Source organism: Alosa alosa, chromosome 1 (genome assembly GCF_017589495.1).
Source record: "Alosa alosa isolate M-15738 ecotype Scorff River chromosome 1, AALO_Geno_1.1, whole genome shotgun sequence".
Classification (NCBI taxonomy): domain Eukaryota; kingdom Metazoa; phylum Chordata; class Actinopteri; order Clupeiformes; family Clupeidae; genus Alosa; species Alosa alosa.
In genome coordinates this window covers 21,890,731-21,909,445 of record NC_063189.1, presented here as the reverse complement: position 1 = coordinate 21,909,445, position 18,715 = coordinate 21,890,731, and the positions used below count along the sequence as shown (strand labels likewise).

The 18,715-nt window shown below is 43.4% G+C and overlaps 2 protein-coding genes across 5 annotated transcripts; one reads left to right on the top strand and one right to left on the bottom strand.

Moving 5' to 3' along the window:
* Window positions 1-1,586: 1,586 nt before the first annotated feature.
* snapc3 (small nuclear RNA activating complex, polypeptide 3) lies at window positions 1,587-4,673 on the top strand. The gene is made up of 9 exons (XM_048250163.1): window positions 1,587-1,890; window positions 2,025-2,111; window positions 2,218-2,299; window positions 2,756-2,860; window positions 2,997-3,146; window positions 3,292-3,374; window positions 3,804-3,962; window positions 4,196-4,303; window positions 4,403-4,673. The coding sequence occupies exons 1-9, from the start codon at window positions 1,658-1,660 to the stop codon at window positions 4,548-4,550; spliced, it is 1,155 nt and encodes a 384-aa protein (XP_048106120.1). The 5' UTR covers window positions 1,587-1,657; the 3' UTR covers window positions 4,551-4,673.
* A 2,052-nt stretch (window positions 4,674-6,725) lies between these two features.
* On the bottom strand, window positions 6,726-13,895 carry psip1a (PC4 and SFRS1 interacting protein 1a). 4 transcript variants are annotated; one of them, XM_048263723.1, is made up of 17 exons: window positions 13,802-13,895; window positions 13,127-13,216; window positions 12,908-12,984; window positions 12,526-12,664; window positions 12,183-12,281; window positions 11,836-11,919; window positions 11,022-11,066; window positions 10,873-10,936; window positions 10,686-10,794; window positions 10,309-10,492; window positions 10,109-10,212; window positions 9,140-9,192; window positions 8,900-8,970; window positions 8,532-8,633; window positions 8,159-8,360; window positions 7,844-7,940; window positions 6,726-7,600 (listed from the first exon to the last, which is right to left on the bottom strand). In XM_048263723.1, exons 2-17 carry the CDS (start codon window positions 13,196-13,198, stop codon window positions 7,570-7,572), a joined length of 1,533 nt encoding a protein of 510 aa, XP_048119680.1. In that variant the 5' UTR covers window positions 13,199-13,216; window positions 13,802-13,895; the 3' UTR covers window positions 6,726-7,569. The 4 variants fall into 4 exon arrangements, with proteins under 4 accessions (XP_048119680.1, XP_048119663.1, XP_048119657.1 ...); XM_048263706.1 differs by having other exon boundaries at window positions 8,900-8,958; window positions 13,802-13,854; XM_048263700.1 differs by having other exon boundaries at window positions 12,183-12,278; window positions 13,802-13,854.
* Between the last annotated feature and the right edge of the window lie 4,820 nt (window positions 13,896-18,715).

The following is an 18,715-nucleotide window of genomic DNA, read 5'->3' as shown; positions in this document are numbered from 1 at the left end:
GCCAATAAAAGGCTTGGGTAGTTCTGTTTGACCTAAGTAAGAAGAAAGTGGCATAGTGGTGCAAGTTATGTAAGAGCAGCAGAAGTGTTGTGTTTCAGGACAACAACACCAGTTGTAAAAAGTGTACAAGTGTGCAAGTGTGCAAGTGGAGTAGTGCAGGCGGCCATTTTGGGTCCAATGTCCAGGATGTTATGTAGCTGAGGGTGGAGGGGGGAGAGGAGGGAGAGAGTTCAGCATCCCACGGCTTGGTGTATGAAGCTGTTGGTGAGTCTGGTAGTGTGGGGCGCGCAGGCTTCTGTACCTCTTCCCAGAGGGCAGTAGATCAAACAGATTGTGAGCTGGGTGACTTGCATCACTCACAATTTTGGTCGCCCCTATTGGTGAGGTGGGTGGTGTAAATGTCCTTCAGGGAGGGGAGTGAAGCACCAATAATCCTTCCAGCTGTGTTCACTATGCGCTGCAGGGCTTTCCTGTTGTATTCAGTGCAGCTTCCGCCCCACACAGCGATACAGCTGGAGAGGATGCTCTAGTGACTCCAAACCAATGCAGAATAGTTATCCTATATGGGACTCATCAGACACACCTCTTTTTATAGCGACTTTATGCACGCTGTATTTTATATGAACGTTTTAAAGAAAATACATTATTTCATAAGAAACAGACTCCTTTTTTTCAATACCTCCCAAGCCATATGACCTAGCGCATTTTAATGAGAAAAGGCCTAATTTGCATATGTAAACATTAACATATAAACAACTTTCAATACATTTTTTTCTTAGCTTGACATGAGTAATCAACTGATAAAGTTCCATGGTGATATCTATTATTTAAATTTTTTACCCCATTCACCTAGTGTCACAACATATTACAGAGGTCAAACTGAGAATGCCTCCAGATCTTAATTTAAAGCTTAGGTCATCAAGAACAAACCCTGAAAGTTTCATGATTCTTTCATGAAAAGCAAGATTGTTTAAACAGGCCAAAATCGTACAATGTAAGGCCTTGTAATAATGTAATAAGCAGATTTTCTAAAATCGTAGAGTTGTCTCCTTAATATCTATGAAAAGATAAAAAGTCAAGTCATTTCAAGTCATTTGTCTCAAGTCTAAGTCAAGTCTCAAGTCATGAATAGCAAGTCAAAGTGAAGTCAAGTCTTTCATACATGTTGATCAAGTCTAAAGTCCTGAAAAATATGTGACTCGAGTCTGACTCAAGTCATCTGACTCAGTCCCCCATCTCTGATAAATAATAATTTTGATCAAATGTGCAAATTCTCATATCGTGTTGTCTCACTTGCAAACACGTGGGAACGACAACTTCTCCAGCTGCGAAGGCAGACGCTTTTAAGAAGTAGGCTTAGGAATTGAATATTCACTGATTTTATGCAATGTCACGAGTCAACATGAACATGATCACCAGACACACTGGCATTGGCTATTGTTGACGTCACATCTGCAGTAAATAAGGTAAAACTGCTCGTGTTTACGTGCTAATTGTTTATTACACGATTAACAACACATTCATTAAGATCCGTATAGGCTACCACCGGACTATCATGGGTTGGGGTGGTGGCAATCATGGTTGCGTCAAAGCATTAATTAACCTACACTTCCCAGAAGCACTACTGTGATGACGTAGTGATGATTTTTGAAGAAACATGGCGGAGAGCAACGCAGATGAAACGCTAGGTGGAAATGTTCCTAGATATGAATCTAATGCTTTAAACTCTCAAATAATTCATATAGGGTCATTTAGAAATGTGTGGCTTGAAACTCTGCCGCCCGATCTGTATTCTTACGAGACAAAGTCAGAAGAAATTGAAAATGCGCAATTTGCAGAGCTCTTAGAAATTCCCACAGAGACGCTGAACGAGCTCAAAGATATCTGCAGGTTTGTGAACCCACAATACAGGCTACTGTTGCAGAATAGTAAACTTGATTTCTTAATGTTGATTCTAAGTGTAATTTTTTGCTTTTATATATTTTATTCGACACTAATTTTAGTTTCACTGTTTCCATATCCAGTGTAGATTCGTTGAAGAGTCACTCTGATGATGACCAGCCAGTTGACACAAGTGTCGTGCCACCAGATCCTGAACTTGCATGTTTGCGGTAACGTGTAGAACGCCTTCTTCACTTATCTTGTGTCTGTTGCAGAAATTAGTCAACTCGATGTCTGCTGTGTACGTTACGAAGACTTTGCATTTTTGATTTGCAGGCTTCGGAAAAAACGACAAGATTACAAAGAGACTCTTGTTAGAGATAATCTCGGAAGACACGACAACTACTCTAATGAAATGGTTAGTATTCGATTATGTCAGATGGTGAATGCTGCACAGGACATTTTTTCAATGAACATGCATCTTCAGCTCAGCTGAATGCAGATGTATTTGAACTCAGTCCCACATATCATTATATTGTAAAGCAAAATGTAGGATTGGCAAAGCCAGTCTACTTTGTCAGGCCACACCCGACTACAGACTACTTTTTTACTGTGTTAAAAAGTAAAGTATAAAGTTTATGAGTGGTCTTTAAAAACTTCCGTCATGCCATTGTCAACATGTCAGCCATAAATTCTCAGTTGATGAAACATCTGGACATGAATGTGATGTAATGTAACATAATCTATTCTGCAATGTTGCTGTATAGTAACACACATCCATGTTAAGTGACCTCTGACACAGGAGCCTACAGAACCCTAAAGCTATGATATAATACGATGGTGTCCCTTTTTACATATTGTGTCCACCACATAGGAAAGTGTACACTTGGGGTTAATGCCAGAAGATTCTACCAGTGTGGTCCCAGCAGGAGAAATCGTCCTGAGTTTCAACATCATCTACCCTGTTATATTTGAAAGGGTACAGTATGTGCCACTTATGTTTTTTTGGATCCTTGAGAGAAAAGATGAAGACACTTCATCTTTCAAAGCTAATAAACAATTATTTACTTAGCCTCTTATGCTGATTTAATTGACTTGAATTTACTTTGATTTAGTTCAAACATGTCAGGGCCTATCAGACCCTGCAGGTGCTCGGAAGCCAGAAGCTGACCGAGCTGAGGGATGCTATCTGCTGTGTCAGTGACCTCCAAGTGTTTGGGGAGTTCAGCAATACGCCTGATGCCACACCCCAGTACATTAGCAAGGTCAGATGAGGAAGAAGAAGGGTTTATGCATGGCCAAGGACTGGTTACTAACTTTGTTGTGTCCACTGTGACCTCCTTGTGTAGGATTTTGTTGTTACTCTGTACCAGTCCACAGAAAACTAAACAAAAACATCTCCTTTTATAGGATCACTACAAGTCTGCTTTCTTCTACTTTGAGGGAGTCTTTTATAATGATATGAGATACCCAGAATGTCGGGACATCAGCGAGTAAGCCTTTATCTTTAATTATTTCTTAAGACTGCTCTAAAGTGACTAAACGATTACACCAGTTCCTGTAGGCATATTTCATCCATTTGTTTTGTCAAGGTGTTACACACATCACGGTAGAACTGCTATTGCATGACTTTGCCAGAGCCTTGTGAGCCATTAGTAGAATCGATTTGGAGATGCTCCACCCTTTTCCTCCCACACACAAAATGTCAAACCTACCACAAGGCAGGCCTGGTGGCTTTTGCCTGTGGTCACCCCATAGTAGTCTTCCTGTGGAACTGCAACAGAAATCTCCACAGCATAAGCAACTGTTTAATTGATTGCTAAGAGTCCTTCATCCATTTTGGTTTCATAATGTTAAGTTTTTGTGCTCAAAAATATTACTGTCGAACAGCAGTCTTTAATAGGGCGTTCTTGATGTCACAGGACCACACGCGAGTGGGCAAAGACCCGTGACTACCCGGAGTTTAAAACCGCCAAGATGGAGGACACCACCTTCTATGACCTCAGGATGAAGATTGGTTACCCCTACTTTTACTGCCACCAAGGAGACTGTGAGCATGTGATGGTCCTCACTGACATAAGGTATGCACTTTAATACAGTCACAATCATTCCTAGATATGTGCCACGTGTTGCAGATTTCATGAGTGAATTGAAGTAGGGATGCTAAATCTGGTGTCCTTGACATTCTATGAGCAGTCACGAAAAAAGGTGAAAGTCAAATTGAACTTGTGTTTTCTAAGCCTGAGACTCAGGCATGGAAATACCGTTTTATACTGGACAACTGTTTAACTGGATTTCGATCCATACTTGTCAGGTTGATCCATGCAGATGATTGCAGAGACAGGACACTGTACCCACTGCTCGTCCACAAGCACAGAGTCATCACACGGAAGTGCTGCGTGTGTCACCTGTACATCAGCCGGTGAGGCCCACATCCCAACGTGTTCAATGTCACTGGTGGATTTGACATTTTACAGTGTGCTTACTGGTTGTCTGTGACTCTCTTGCTTAATTTCTCCAGGTGGATCACCACTAATGACCGCCTTGCTCCCATGGATCCTTGCCTGTTCTGCGATAAATGCTTTCGCATGCTTCATTATGATGACCAAGGGAATAAGCTGTATGACTTCCAGGCTTATGCGTATGTGGACCCTGGAGTTTTCAACTAAGTCTCACTTTTCTTTGACTTTATTCATTTAAACAATTTGTTATTTACATTACATTTACCTGTTTTGTCCATTACAAATGAAGATGTATATATTTTTTATTTATTAAAGTGCCTTCAATCTTTACATTCCTGTCTCAGTCAGGTTCCTCTTGGCATGAATGGTGAATGAGCGTAACTTTTTTTGTGGACTTGCAGGCATAGCCTTGCTTACTCATTTTCCTGACAGAAAACATCTGTAAATAAGTGAAAGGAAGGATTGATTGATGGATGTACTGTGATAACCACACATCAAAATAGTTATTGATGTTTAAGTTCTCCAGACAACTCAATGAGGCAGCTAAAAGTGTATGGGCCTTAATCAAAATAGTGGGCATAAGTTCTATAGCTAATTTAATAACGAAGCAAAATCTATTGCCGTGGTATCTTTTTAATACTAACAGCCTAAGGACATACAATATCTTTAGATCATACATGACAGACTTTGCTCACTGAATGACTGCACTTTGCCCATCTACATTAGTTAATTTTGCATCTTGCTCTAACACCTTTGGAGAGCTACACTGCCTATCCCCCTCACAGCTGTTGTTGGTATATCATATCCTGACAACGATTCTCTTAGGATCTGTAATCAGGACAAACATCTGCTTATCCATCCACAATTTTAGCCTGCATGCAGACTTGTTGAGTCAGTGGAGACTAGGGCTTTGACTCCGAACTTCGTTATTCGAATATAATTCGATTATTTTAAAAATTAAAGATATTCGAACGAATTGTAGGGATCTCTTAATATTCGAACCTGTAGCCTATGGAAATAATTTTTTGTAAATGTGTTGGGTTGTAAACGTTGTTTTCAATTCAGATTCCGAGGTTTTTTTCACGCCTGGTGAAGTAAAATCGCGAACTCATTAGCAAGGCTATTGGTCATCTGGGCTCCTGTAGGTGAAGTTAGCATCCTTGCTGGTTCGCGCTTAGTGAGCTCCCACAGACAAAATAGACACTTTATTACTTTATTTTAAACTTAACCTTCCTCTGATTTTAATCACCTCAGTTATCAATCAAAGCAAACAGGGAAAAGAAATGTCAACACAATCATGAAAAACACTCAAATAAATAAATGTGCAGATAAGTCTGAATGAAAAGCAGCACTGGTTGAAGCCTGGACATATTGTAAACAAAGTAGCCTAACGTTAGCTTAATTTTCTATTTTATCATAGTCTACTGGTTAGACTGTTCAGTTTCCCCACGTGTGTTTAAGTTTCAAATGAATACTTTTTCTCCCTGGGACAGGCCCGTTTGAGTCTTGGAAAATACTTTCCCATTTGCATCGGGATTGAGATGATTAGAATTTAGCAGTCAATTTGAATGCAACAGTTTTGAACAAATTCGTGCAGCGTGCTAATGATGCTAACCGGATTTAATAGCCATTTAGCCAGTCATCTTGCACGATTAATGTTTGGATTACATGTCCATGCTGAGGAGGGATGCACCTGTTGAGAGGGAGAGAGAGAGAGTGCACGGGGCAAGGAGAGTCTGTGTTGAGGTACAGTAGGCCTACTTCTATCGCCTACTCTGGTAGAGTTTGACATACTACAATGCAATATATATAGTCTATTTATTTATGGACAAAGTAAGGCAGGAGGTGTGTGTTGCTTTTAATTATGAATGTTCTATTGAACGTATTTTTTATTGATATCGAGACGATTACATGTCTATTGCGATACATATCGCTATCGTTTTATCGCCCAGCCCTGTGCTTAATAATAACAATTTTAACACACGCATAAATACTCGGCCTTTAGTGCACGTAGTCTATTGACATTAACTGATACACTGCCCTCTGGTGGACAGAACATATAGAACTTAAGTTTGATACCAATATCGGTCTTACTGAAGACATGTAATGGTTAAAATATGAACACATATTCGAATTTTAATATTAATAAACAAACGAACTTCAAATATGATTTTTGGGCAAAAGTCAAAGCCCTAGTGGAGACTGCACTGAAAGAAGGGGGAGTGTTGCTGGCATGGCAAAAGTACAGTAGAAATTCCACCCAATCAGTCATGTAATACAAACAACAAAATGTTCAGACCATACAAACTTGTCTTGTAAAGCTCCAGAGAAAATCCAATGTTACTACACCAATAATTCACTAAGGAGAAATCAGAAGCAAGCTTTTGATGTAACCACTGCTTTATTAGTGAGAACAAAACAGTTAAAGTTAAGATGGGCACAAAAATACTCTTATTTACAGTACATGAACGCCAGTAAAATGAAAGCTTTAAAAACAGACAATTTGAATAGACATAAGCAGTTCCTTGATAAGGTGAACTTTGGCATGTCTATCTAGTAGCACTTCTGAGGCAAAACTGTCTTCGCTTTGAGAGTACTTCAAGAAATATATACACCTACACTAGGGATGAATACTATGATGATCCACAGGCAGATAGTACATGATGAGGGATACCACCATCTGACTACTTCACTAAACAACTTACAACTAACTGTCTGCATAGAGCAGGTTGGACATCACGGTAAGTGAAGTACATTCGAAATATCTAGTGACCGCAAAGGCAAAGCAATGCATTTTACTTAAAAACTTACAAAAACTGCCAAATGGTCCAAACTGGACTACTACTATGGCAAGGTTGGCATGGTTTTTGCCATTTTTTCAATAAAACAAAAAGGCACAAAGAAGAAAAGATATGTGCATAACCTCTGAGTGAGCTTTAAACTTCTGAGCACTTTCAGTGTAACATAATGGTGAACCATCACTGTTGGAAGTCCAGTTCCTTAAACATGGGGGCAAATCTGTCCGACAACTCAATACTCAAATCTTTTTTTTTGTCTGGAAACTTCAGTGGTGTGCAAACAGATGCTGCTGAGGATGAAACCCTGTTGGACTAGTCTCTGAGGAGAGGTGCTGTGATCCCAGTGGAGACCGTGTGCTGGAGCGTGGCAGGTGCCTGGAGGACCCCTGGAGGTCAGTGCTTCCTCTTCATCACAAGAGGCCTTTGTTTCAACCGGATTCCTGCTGGGCTACTGGCACACTAAAGGCAAAAACAGAGACGGATCTGACTAAAGTCTGAAGGTAGATTATTATCAGAACAGATCCTCACACTTACAGATAACTCTGCTCATTATTAGTAAGCAAATCTCCTGGAGTAGGCTTTTTTGAGATACCAGTCTGTATACCCTACAAAACAGCTGGACTGAAATACAGTCTAGCACAATTGGGCTAAGGGGAGGAGAAAACTAGGAAAAGAATTCTGCTCTGAGGAAACAAATCCAACCTGTTCTCCACAGTGTGGCTCTCTTCAGCAGCTTTGCTCTGCTCAGACTCTTGCTGCTTCACCTCTGGGCTTGACCCTCCATTCGCAACCTGTCCCTCTGTGGTTCGCCAAAAACATCATCAACACATATACCTAACCCTGAGCAGTGACAGTTGAAACATTTACATGGACTGAAATGCTTTCTTAAAAGGGATGCCATTAAAGATCATTAAAGCAGGTCAAAATGCTCTGAGAGACTCAGGTGAGAGAAGAAGGTCGGTCAATATAACAGTAGTGTACTGGCCCTGACAGAGCTGCTGTGCCTTGTGGACTCACCCATGCTCTGCTCTTTGGCCTGCTCGGCTTTCTTCAGCGCTCCTTTCTTGGCCTCCTCATACTGCCTCTGCTCAGCCAGAGACTTGTTGAGCACTTGGCTCAGCACAGAGTCTCCCTCACCCACCAGGAACATGGTCTTGAACTTGTTATACAACATGGTGGCCTTGTCCATGATGTCCTGGCTGGCCTTAAACCTGCGGATCTGAGGGAAGTCAAGACGAAACCCCAGGTTAGAAATGGCATCTCATAATTAAGTTACTTGCTCGAGGCAGGGCATACATCAGCCCTGGAGAGAGTAACGGAGTTGGTCACTGGACCAACATGTCAAAGTAACGAAGAAGGGCACTGGAAAGAAGTTGTTGTGAGTCGGTACCTTTTTAAGGGTGGCTATCAGGTCACTGTGCTTTTGAAGGTGCTGGGTGTTGACTTGTAGAGAGCCCAGCTCATCCAATGCAACCAGGCATTTTTTCACATCCTGGGATTAAGCATTAAACAAGCACTGAACGCTTCAGCAAATATCACTTCAGTTAATAAAGGAGCAAACTTCACAAACATACACATTGTCTGTCTCTCTCTCACACATACGTCTACATAGTCACACACTAAGACTAGGCAAGCACAAAGAGAGTGTTTCATTAATACCAGAGCAGCCCCTGGCACTGGTGAGAGGAAAGGGCAGGGCTATCTTTAAACATCTTCACTCAAAAAATGCTCTTTTGATGATCAGACTCAAGGACTCACAGGGTTGTCTATCTTCAAAGAGATCTTGATTTCTCCATGCAACCTCTGCAGTCGGTGCTCTGTGGACATTTCTGAATTGTGTAAAACATATCGGCACAAATTAAAGCATGGAGGAGGAACGTCATGCACAAAAGTGAATATAACATTCTTCATTAAAAAGGTCCCCTGAGGTGAAACTCTTTCAGAAAGGCACAAGGGCATCGACAAGTTCAAAACTAGAGAAAACATTCTGAAGTTCACCTTTCCTTCGGTCTCCTTTCCGCTCGTCCTTCATTGCGTCCTCTTTCCCTAATCTACAGGAGAAACGAAACGTGCGTAAAAGTCTCATCACACACAAAGCAACAGAAACAGGAAGGCCTCCACTCAGAACACCTATACTGGGAGCAGACCTGATGTTTAAGCCCGATTTTGAGATGTCCATGAATCGCTATGTGTGTTTGCGTGACAGATTTGAATCTTTTGCATTTCTTTCCATTGTTGACGCAATCCAGATTCAATCAAACATGTTTGATGTTATCTTGACCGGACAGTTTTATGGTCTATGATATTAAAAAGCAAACAGCTAGTTATGTTTTGTCGTTATGTTTGTGCTCATTACTCCCAATCATGCCACACTCTAAATGGATGATTGGTCTACTCAATCTCATTCTTATCATGTGGAATTGAAAAAATCAGGTGTTCTCTATTCCAATCTTAAAGGACAACTATGGTCCAAAAACAACTTGGTGTATATTTGTTTTCAATAATAATGAGTATAAACCGGAGTTTTTAGTTAGTCTGGAAAATGTATTTACAACAAAGTAGCATATAACGACAGCCTTGTTGCCAGCTTGCTACATCAAAGTAAATCGCTACTTACTTAGTAAGCTACTGACAAGGCTCAAAATATTTTTACACTTCTGTGATACTGTGGAGAGGGTCCCTACAGACAAACTAGTGTCATTTTAACTTTGTAAGTGTACAGAAAGGGTTTATAAAGGACTGTTTGTGCAGTCAGTGCATGACTTAAATTCTTCTTCCGTTTTCGAATGTCGCGCATTATGAGCCTCGTCATGAAGTATTTCTTTCTTTAATCGTTGAACCATCCCTCACACTATGCATATGCAATGCTGCCCTCATGATCGGTCATTTCTGACTGTGATCTTTGTATTCAGCAGTGTGTTAATTTCCCTTGCCCTGAACTAAGAGTGGCTGGAGGCCTGGACTCACTCTTTGGTGTCGTCTCCCTTGCGGCGACGCTCATCCTTGTCAGGCTCTACTGTATTCTGCTGGGCTTTCAGCGGGTTGCGTTTCCTGCCTGGTCCACTGCTCTTCTGTAGAGGTTGGAAGGACCATGAGAAAGGGTCAATGTACCAACACTAACACGCATTCACTAGCATACTGTTAAAAGAGGGAGTGTTTATGCTCACCTCCTCATCCTCAGAGTCAGAGGAGCTCCCATCTTTGGCGTTTCTCTTCCTCTTGGCCTCTGGCTCCTTCTTCGCCTCGTCCTTTCTCTTCCTGCCATCTGCCCTCCTCTCGTCTTCCTCCTGATGTTTGCTCTTGTCATCTGATCCACGCTTCCTTTTTCGTTCAGAATCTGCAGTAGTCTCCCTGTTATGTAGACACCACACAAATCAATAAAGCTTAAAAAGAATGCAGATACACATCACACAAACCACTTAATCAACAACACTACTGTTGGATAAACATAAAACCGCAACAAAACACTCTTTAGCAAGCAAACACACAAACACACACACACACAGGTATTATGTGGCACTGATGATGAGAGAAAGGTGGTTACATGTCACTGCCTGATCCGTGGGGGTCATGTGATGACTGCTGCTGCAGGAGGAGCAACTTCTCTGCTTTGGGCTTCCTGCCACGCCGCTTAGGCACAGGTGTGTCTCCACCTGCACACGCACATATAAATCACCACCATAGAATGGCATTGGTCTAACATGACAACTGCAAAGGTGCTTTGGCCTTACCAGCTGGACTTGAAGTAGGACTGGTGGCAGCCTCATCTTTCTCTGAGTCTTGCTCTGGTTCACTCTGATAAAGACACAGGAGACTGTTAAGTAGGTACTGGGTAGGTACTTCCATTTTTAATCACCTCACACCTGATGAGCAGTGCTACCTTTTTCTTTCGCCCCCTTTTTGGCTTAGATGTGTCTGTCGATTCCTTAAAAAGAAAAGAATAACAATAATTAATCAGATTCACAAATACCAGCTATTAAACGTTTTTACATTTTGAACTCGATGGATGTGGGAAATGGTTCTACAAAGGAAGATGCATGCAGTCTGGAGATTTCTCCTGCTGAGGGAAGGTGTCATAAGCCTCTTCCTGGAAGCAGTTGAAGTCCAAAATAAACACTAACTATACAGATGACTGGCCTTCTCTTTAATAATACACCTGGAATAGCATAAAATAGTGTAATGACATAACGTCACAAACCAGTGTAGGGAGAAGAGACATCATCTGATGTTGAACTTGATATTTTGGTGACAATGAGGTAGCATACTCATTCCACTGATCATATGGCTCATGGGAATGTGTGGCCATATCAAGCACTATGCGCTGTATCTCTGTGTTAAGAGACTGCTCCGCATGAGAGAGAAGAGGCAAGCCCTGACCAGTCTCCCTACTGCAGAGAGGTGGGAGTGCTCCAAGCATACAGCCTCTCAGATGGCTGGGAACAGCAACAGAGGAGTGAAAGAACCAAAGGCTTAAAACCCTCTCTTCACCGTCACCATCCACACTGCCACGTCCTGCTAGCTTTGCCACAGTAATGGAAACCATAAAGGAAATGAGGCATCCAAAAGCAGCTATACTTCCAAACATAGTACACCGCATGCAATCCCCAGTCCCCTTCACCCCCAGCAAAACTTAAAACCAGAATGAAATCTTTCCAGCGGCCACCGCTCCCCCTCATGCAGTGGACAGTACGTACTTCCTCCAACAGGGGCCCCTGCCCTGATACCTCCATCTCCCCTTCCTCCTCCTCCTCTTCCTCACCCGCTTCACTGCCAGACACCTGGGCCAAAGACACCAAACACAAAGGGCCCCACGGTGCAGGTGTTAAACACAGGGCCTAGCTCGCTAAGGGGGACCCAGCAGCACACTGCTGCTCCACCAGCAGGCTCAGGGGTAGGGGTGTCTGCGACGGGGTGACCCTGCCCGGAGGCCTGCACTGAGGGGCACCTGACCTTGGGGTTTGAGAGAAGTTTTCAGGGTGGGTAAAGAGATCAGGATCACAGAAACACCACAACTTCATGTGCAAAGTCAGCAGGAACCCACCGTGGACTTCCTCCCCCTCTCCCCATCCTCGCCTTCCTCCTCTCCCTCAGGGCTGCTGTCCGAGTCTTTGTCTTCCGCTGACTCAGCCGACATCATCTGCTGAGGTCATAAAGAATCTTTACAGTAAAGATCATACTCATCCAAAAGAAATACATGAATTATTTACATTTTTCGAAAGCATTTAACTTTTCAACAACTTTGGTGCTCTCTCAGCGAATCAAGAGTGGCACTCCTGAGTGTAGCAAGGTGTGACTAGAGGTGGGAACCATAGAGAGCTGTGGGGCATGGGCGATGCAGGGGTGTGCATCCCTAAATTATACAAAGACTAAACACGTAACCCTACCTTCTCTCCACCTAGCTCCACCTTTGGATTGTTCTCAATTTCCCACAGGCCTTCATTGAAACCTTTTCTCTTGTTAGGTTTTCCATACTTGTCTTTATTAGCCAAGTATGGGAATATGTCTTTTGGTCCAAGAAATGCCCTGTATCAAACAAATTAAATAAAAAGGAGAAAGCCATTAGATACATTGACAATAATATTTGTGGTCTTAGCCAAGTCATATGAATTAACTTAGCTGGCTGAAGCTGATGGGATAAATTCTTTTACTGAAGATCTTCCCGTTCTACAGTCAACTGAATTATATAATGCATCATATGCAGCTAGACAAACTCCAGTGGAGCAGCCCACTTTATTCTGCAGGAGGGTGAGGCAAAGGTGAACTCACGTTTCATGAGTGCCGAAGAAGAAGATAGGGAACTTGACATTGGACGGTTTAACAGCCCCATCTGGAACTTCATCAATCTTCCAAAGAAATAGAATACAAAGGTAAGACTTGTCACACTTCAGTCACTGGAGGGCATAATTTATTTATACTAACACTGATTGTTCAACATCAAGTCTACTCAGTGGTCCTCATGAGGGAAGTCTAATGTGCCATGCGTACCCTGGCTGGCCAATGGGGATAACCCTTCATCTTGGCAAAGATCAAGTCTCCAGGTCTGAAATCCCGAGCCATGTTTTCTGATGCGTAGACCTTGAATGAGACACACCATTGAAGTATTATAAGCTTGCAATATCATTATCTCATGAAAGTACAAAACAAGTTATGCCAATAAAACTGCTTCAAATTAAACGAACTGCAGCAACAACGTAACTTTGAAAACAATAAATGACATCAGCACAGAAACAAAACACTCGGCGCGTGAGGTAAAGTCAAGCTTTTAGGGTGTGGATGGGTCAGTAGTGTCCAGTGACCCCTCCCCCAAGCAATGCAAACAAATAAAGCGTGCATCCACCCAATAATTGTTTTTTATTATTTTAAAAGAAACCAGGCAGTACATGGTTTCACAATACTCTAGTTGCGTTCACGTGGTGGCAGCTCCATCAAGCAAGTTCGAACTGCCCATGCATTTCTATGGATACATTCGGTTTCAGTAGTTAGCTCGGTATGCAATTTCAGCAGAGTGCTGCTGGTGAGCTTTAACTATGACCTTTGCTGTCAAATTGCGATGGCACTACTTGGCCCGCTGAGTGAAATTAGCAATAAAGCTAATAATCTGATGTAAGTGTGCCTTTACTACAGTCACCTTTTAAAATGATTAATAGACACCATGCTTACCGGAATTAGCACTAGCAGCACACAGTCAGCGTACCTTCGACAAGCAGCAGCCTCTACTCCCGCGCAGCGGAACACCGACGGTACCAATCGAGATTTGAAATAGGGGGAGAAAATAGGATCAAAACATACTCCTTAGTTTGGCAGATTTAATGTAGATAGATTGTTGAATTAATAAATCTACATAAACACGTACATAACGGGACGGTGGAGGGAAGCAGGCGACTAATTTCGTCAAATTGTCTAAACAAACAAGATTATCGGTTTTACATACTTTAAGCATCCTAGACATTCATTAGCTTACCAACATCAATGGTTAGAACTAGCCTCGTTCACAATGCATTGATGCATATTTTGTTCGCTTTAAACCATCTCATATGTAAGTATTGAAACACAATTTGAATATATATATATATTTTAAATTGCATAAGTAAGCCTACGTGTCTTTCACACCACAAATCATAATTTGATATGGTCGTATGAATGGAAACTTAAAACATCAGAAAGTTAGGCGTGGCCCTTAAAACTGACAACAAAACAATTTAACAATTGAAAGTTACATGTAACTTCATATATTTCTGAAACAGGAAGGGTTCAAGCAGAGTTCTCTGTTACAAGCATATTACACGTTTTTACAATGATGCCATCTGGTGGGAGAAAATGCTATGCTCATAAAATGTGCTGAAGCTTGAATTTAGCGCTCTCTAGTGGTGGTATTAAATTCTTGTCATGTGAATGCAAACGACTACTAGGTTACAATATTTTATAACAAAAATGTCTGTCTGTCGGTCTCTCTGTATGTTGTATTCGTGCACATAGCCTAGTTGTGTCTGTGAAGTGTTTGGATCTGGGTTTCAAATACAATGATCTCTGAATAACAACTGGATGAAATAATTAACAATAGCAGCCATATATACCATGTGTGTGTGTGTGTGTGTGTGTGTGTGTGTGTGTGTGGTGTGTGTGAGAGAGAGAGAGAGAGAGAGAGAGAGGGTGAGAGAATATCACCTACAAGAAGATGCTCTGGTCTCAGAGCAGGGTAACACAATAGGGGCATGTGATTGGTGTGAAGGACAGGCCATGTCAGCCGTGAGGGTCCCTGGCGGGGGGATTGAAAGGGCTGAGAGCGGCCTGGCCCAGGGAGGACTCCCTTCCCAGCCTGTGGGGTGAGACCCCTTTGTTGGACAGCGGCCAGCACGATGGGGGTCTTGCTCAGGCGGATGACTAGGGGTGGTAATCAGGCCTCTACCCTTCACCTCGACAGATGAGTTGTTGGCACAGTACCTCATTCACAGTCACTCTAACTGGGGGCCTAGGTGTCCATGCGGCATCTGTCTTCTTTTTCCTCTCCTGTCCTCTTTCACATTGTCTCTCTTTCTCTCTCTCATTTTTGTACTCTCTCTCTCTCTCTCTCTCTCTCTCTCTCTCTCTCTCTCGAGTTTGTTTCTCTCCTGACTTGCTTTCAAAGTATGAGACACATCTGCTGTGGGTCCTTCCAATGGCCCAGCCTCTGTGATGTATCACTGCAGTTAGGGCCTGGGAACAGACGGAGGCGCTGTTTGATTGATGTGCTTACGTAGGCATCCTGGCACCTCAGTCCTTTCCTTGTGGACACTGAATAGCCCCAAGTTGTGTATGAGGGGACTATATTTTTGTCACGGAAGGTGTTATACCCTAATGTGGAAAAACCTGGTCACAGAAAAATAGAATGTTTGAAAGAAGAAGTTTAGAGCTTGTATAAAAAAATACCTAACTGTCAGTGCGCCTCGTTTACTGTGTGCACTGGGCTCACTGGGCTCAGATTTGATGGATATAAGCACCCAGGAGTGCGTTTCCCAAAACCATAGTTGCTAACCTGTTAGCTAACTTAGTTAGCAGCTATGGTTTTGGGAAACGCACCCAAGTTCTATACAGAATCAAATAAAGAGAATTACTCAGACCCTCCACAGCTGGAGGTCAGTAGGTACATTGTGATATCATTCTAGTACAAATTCAAAAGAAGGAAACTGTTGAAACAAACTTGTTGAATGTAACCTTCATGAAATGCATTTTTTTGCACCTATGACTTATATTTTCATGAACATTTCAGAAGTACCCCTGCACTTGAATATCCGTAGACAACAGTGATTGTATGTAGTTCACATATGATTGAAGATTAATGTAATGCATTTTATTTGTTTAAAATAAAGATGCTGACCTAAGTAAACACACACACACACACACACACACACACACACACACACACACACACACACACACCTTCCCCAGCTGACACATGTACATGCACCCTGTGTCCAGGAGGTCTCAGAGGTGTGTCGGTACAGGATCCCCCATCTTGTCCTCTCAAGGGCACCTTCCCAAAGTTGAGTGAGCGATGGTGTCCTTGGGCCGTCGGTGTGTTTGTGTCGATTGGCATCCTTCCCCTCTGTTGCTGGCAACCCTACTGCCCGTTAGGGGGTGGGGGTGCCATTGGAGAATGATAAAGTGGTCGCCAGGCAGGTCAACGCCTCCATTAGAAGCCCCAACATGTTTACTTGCTTTTCTTTCTGTCAGGCAGTGCTGTAATGTTACAATATCGCTGCTGACATTTCACAAACATTAGATTGTTTTATTTGATGGTGTATCAGTCTATACTTCAAGAATCGTGCTTCAATCCTTGTCAATTTGGGTTAGTAATTTAATGTAATTCCAAATGCAGATCAAAACAGACACTGAAAAAAACTGACTCAGAACGGAACAGAAATTGAGTGAGTGTGTTAAATGTAGAGCTATGTTGTGAAGCAGGGATATTCTGTATGTTTTCAGCTCGCCGCAGAAAGTGAATTTGATTGACTGGCACTCATGGCTGGATGTTGTGCTCGTGCGGGGTGGAGATACAGGAGCTTTTCTCAGGGAGGCGCAGGAGAGCTTCAGATCCGCGGCTGTGGTGGGGGGGGAGGGAGCAGAGGAGAGGAGGAGGAGGAGGAGGAGGAGGAGAGAGAGAGGCATGCATGCTGAGAGGGAGGGAGGAGAGGGAGAGGAAGGGAGGGAGAGGAAGAGTGAGAGAGAGCGAGAGAGTGAGAGAGATCGAGAGAGTGAGGCAGTCAGGGCCTCGGACAGCAGGTGAGTGTATGAAGGCTTAGGGTGGATGACAGATGCTTCTGTCAGCTCTCCAACAGTCGCCACTTTGTGGGAGCACCGCAGATGCCTTCCTCCTCCTCCACCTCCTCCTCTTCCTCCTCTGCCTATCCCCCATCGCCTCTCTGCTCTCGACAGGCGGCACTGAGGATGACAAGACAGGCGTGGTCCTCCCAGCGCATGGAGTGACCAGGCTGGGGGTGGAGGAGGGGGCCCAGTGATGGAGCTGCGTGGTGGGGCCTATAGCACCGCCTTGCCTCGCCCCTGCCTCTGCTGCTGGGCTGGTTATAAATGCTGGGGTCAGCGTGCGAGGACAGGGGAAGGGCTCTCGCACTGGGCTGTGGCCCCAGCTGAGCCGCGGGGTCCGTGCGTCCCGCCCCGCAAGGGGAGCAGATGTTTTCGCTCGGGGCGAGCCAAATTTCCGTAGCAACCTTCAGCTGCTTGGAGGTCAGGCCTTCAATAAGGTGGGCGGCGTGGGGGACATTTCGAGAGGCGAGCGCATCAACTTTGATACAACAACATATTAATTATGGAGCCAGACCCAGGGCTGGAGGGTTGTAGTGGAACATACCACCCCACTGCTTCAAGCTTCGCTCGGTTGACATTAGCCAAGGTGGTTGGCAGATCCTGCAACCTGCTCTATAATACATTTTTTCACAGTAAAATTAGGGAGGGCTCCCACACCATTTCTCTACAGACTGAGTGTTCTTAAAGTACAGTAGGATGTTTTTGTCATACTGATGAGGCTTGCATGTATGCGCTTGATATATTGGTGTATACTGGTGGTGTTATATGTTCTATGATTGTATGTGAAGGACTGCATGACATAGCCTTGAGAAAAGCCATTCCCACAGGTGCAAATTGAGAGATATGGGAAGATTGTCACCCCACTTTTAGTAACTTCCTAAACAAATGAGCGAAGTGCAGCTCACCCGTTAACAACCTCCGCATTGATTCCTTTTGAAAGTGAAGGAGCAGGGGATTACCAGAAGAGCTGGCGGAGAAGACCCAGCTTATTGGCCCTTTTTAGATTTGGCAACGGGTTTGACAAAGACGGGGGGAAACAAAATCTAGGGGCTTATGGCTGTTACGCGGTCCCGAGGAGAACTTGAAAGACTTTTTGTGGTGCTGGGAAGAGAGGAGGAAGAGTTGACTCCTTCGCTCAGGGGCGGTGGGGGCCACAGGAAATGAGCGAGAAAGCGCTACGGCACAAACATAGCCGGGAATTGAGACATTTAAAACCTTAACAGGGGACTCGGTGATCAAAGGGGCCTCATGATTCTCATTCGGGTGTGAATGCACCCATCGGCAGGAACAGAGGGGATTTATCGTGTGAGGGATCATGCCGTGCGAAAGTGTCAAATAAGCACATTAGCTTTAGAAGGCCCTCGGAATAGAAGACGATCAGATCATTATCCTCCCAGGGCGCTGAGCCGATGCCAGGGAGAGGCTCATCAGTGGGAAGAGCCGCTCTGGCTGCGGCTGCTTAAACTGTCAGAGAAGACACCAGGACGGCCCCTCAGATGAATTCACTTCAACGCTGTTCAACTTAATTTATAATCTATCAGAGTACATGTCCATTGATCACACAGGGCAGTGGCAATGAAAGTCACTGATGTACATGCCATAAATATGTATAATAAATAAATATGTATAAAGCCTAAATATGATCGCTATGGGACCAGGTTGCTGTTCCCATTGGAGAATTTGATGGTCATGAACTCTGAAACGGTGTGGAAGGTAAGACCCTTCATTTTTACATCCCCTCCTCCACCACCCATGAAGATTCACCCAGCATGG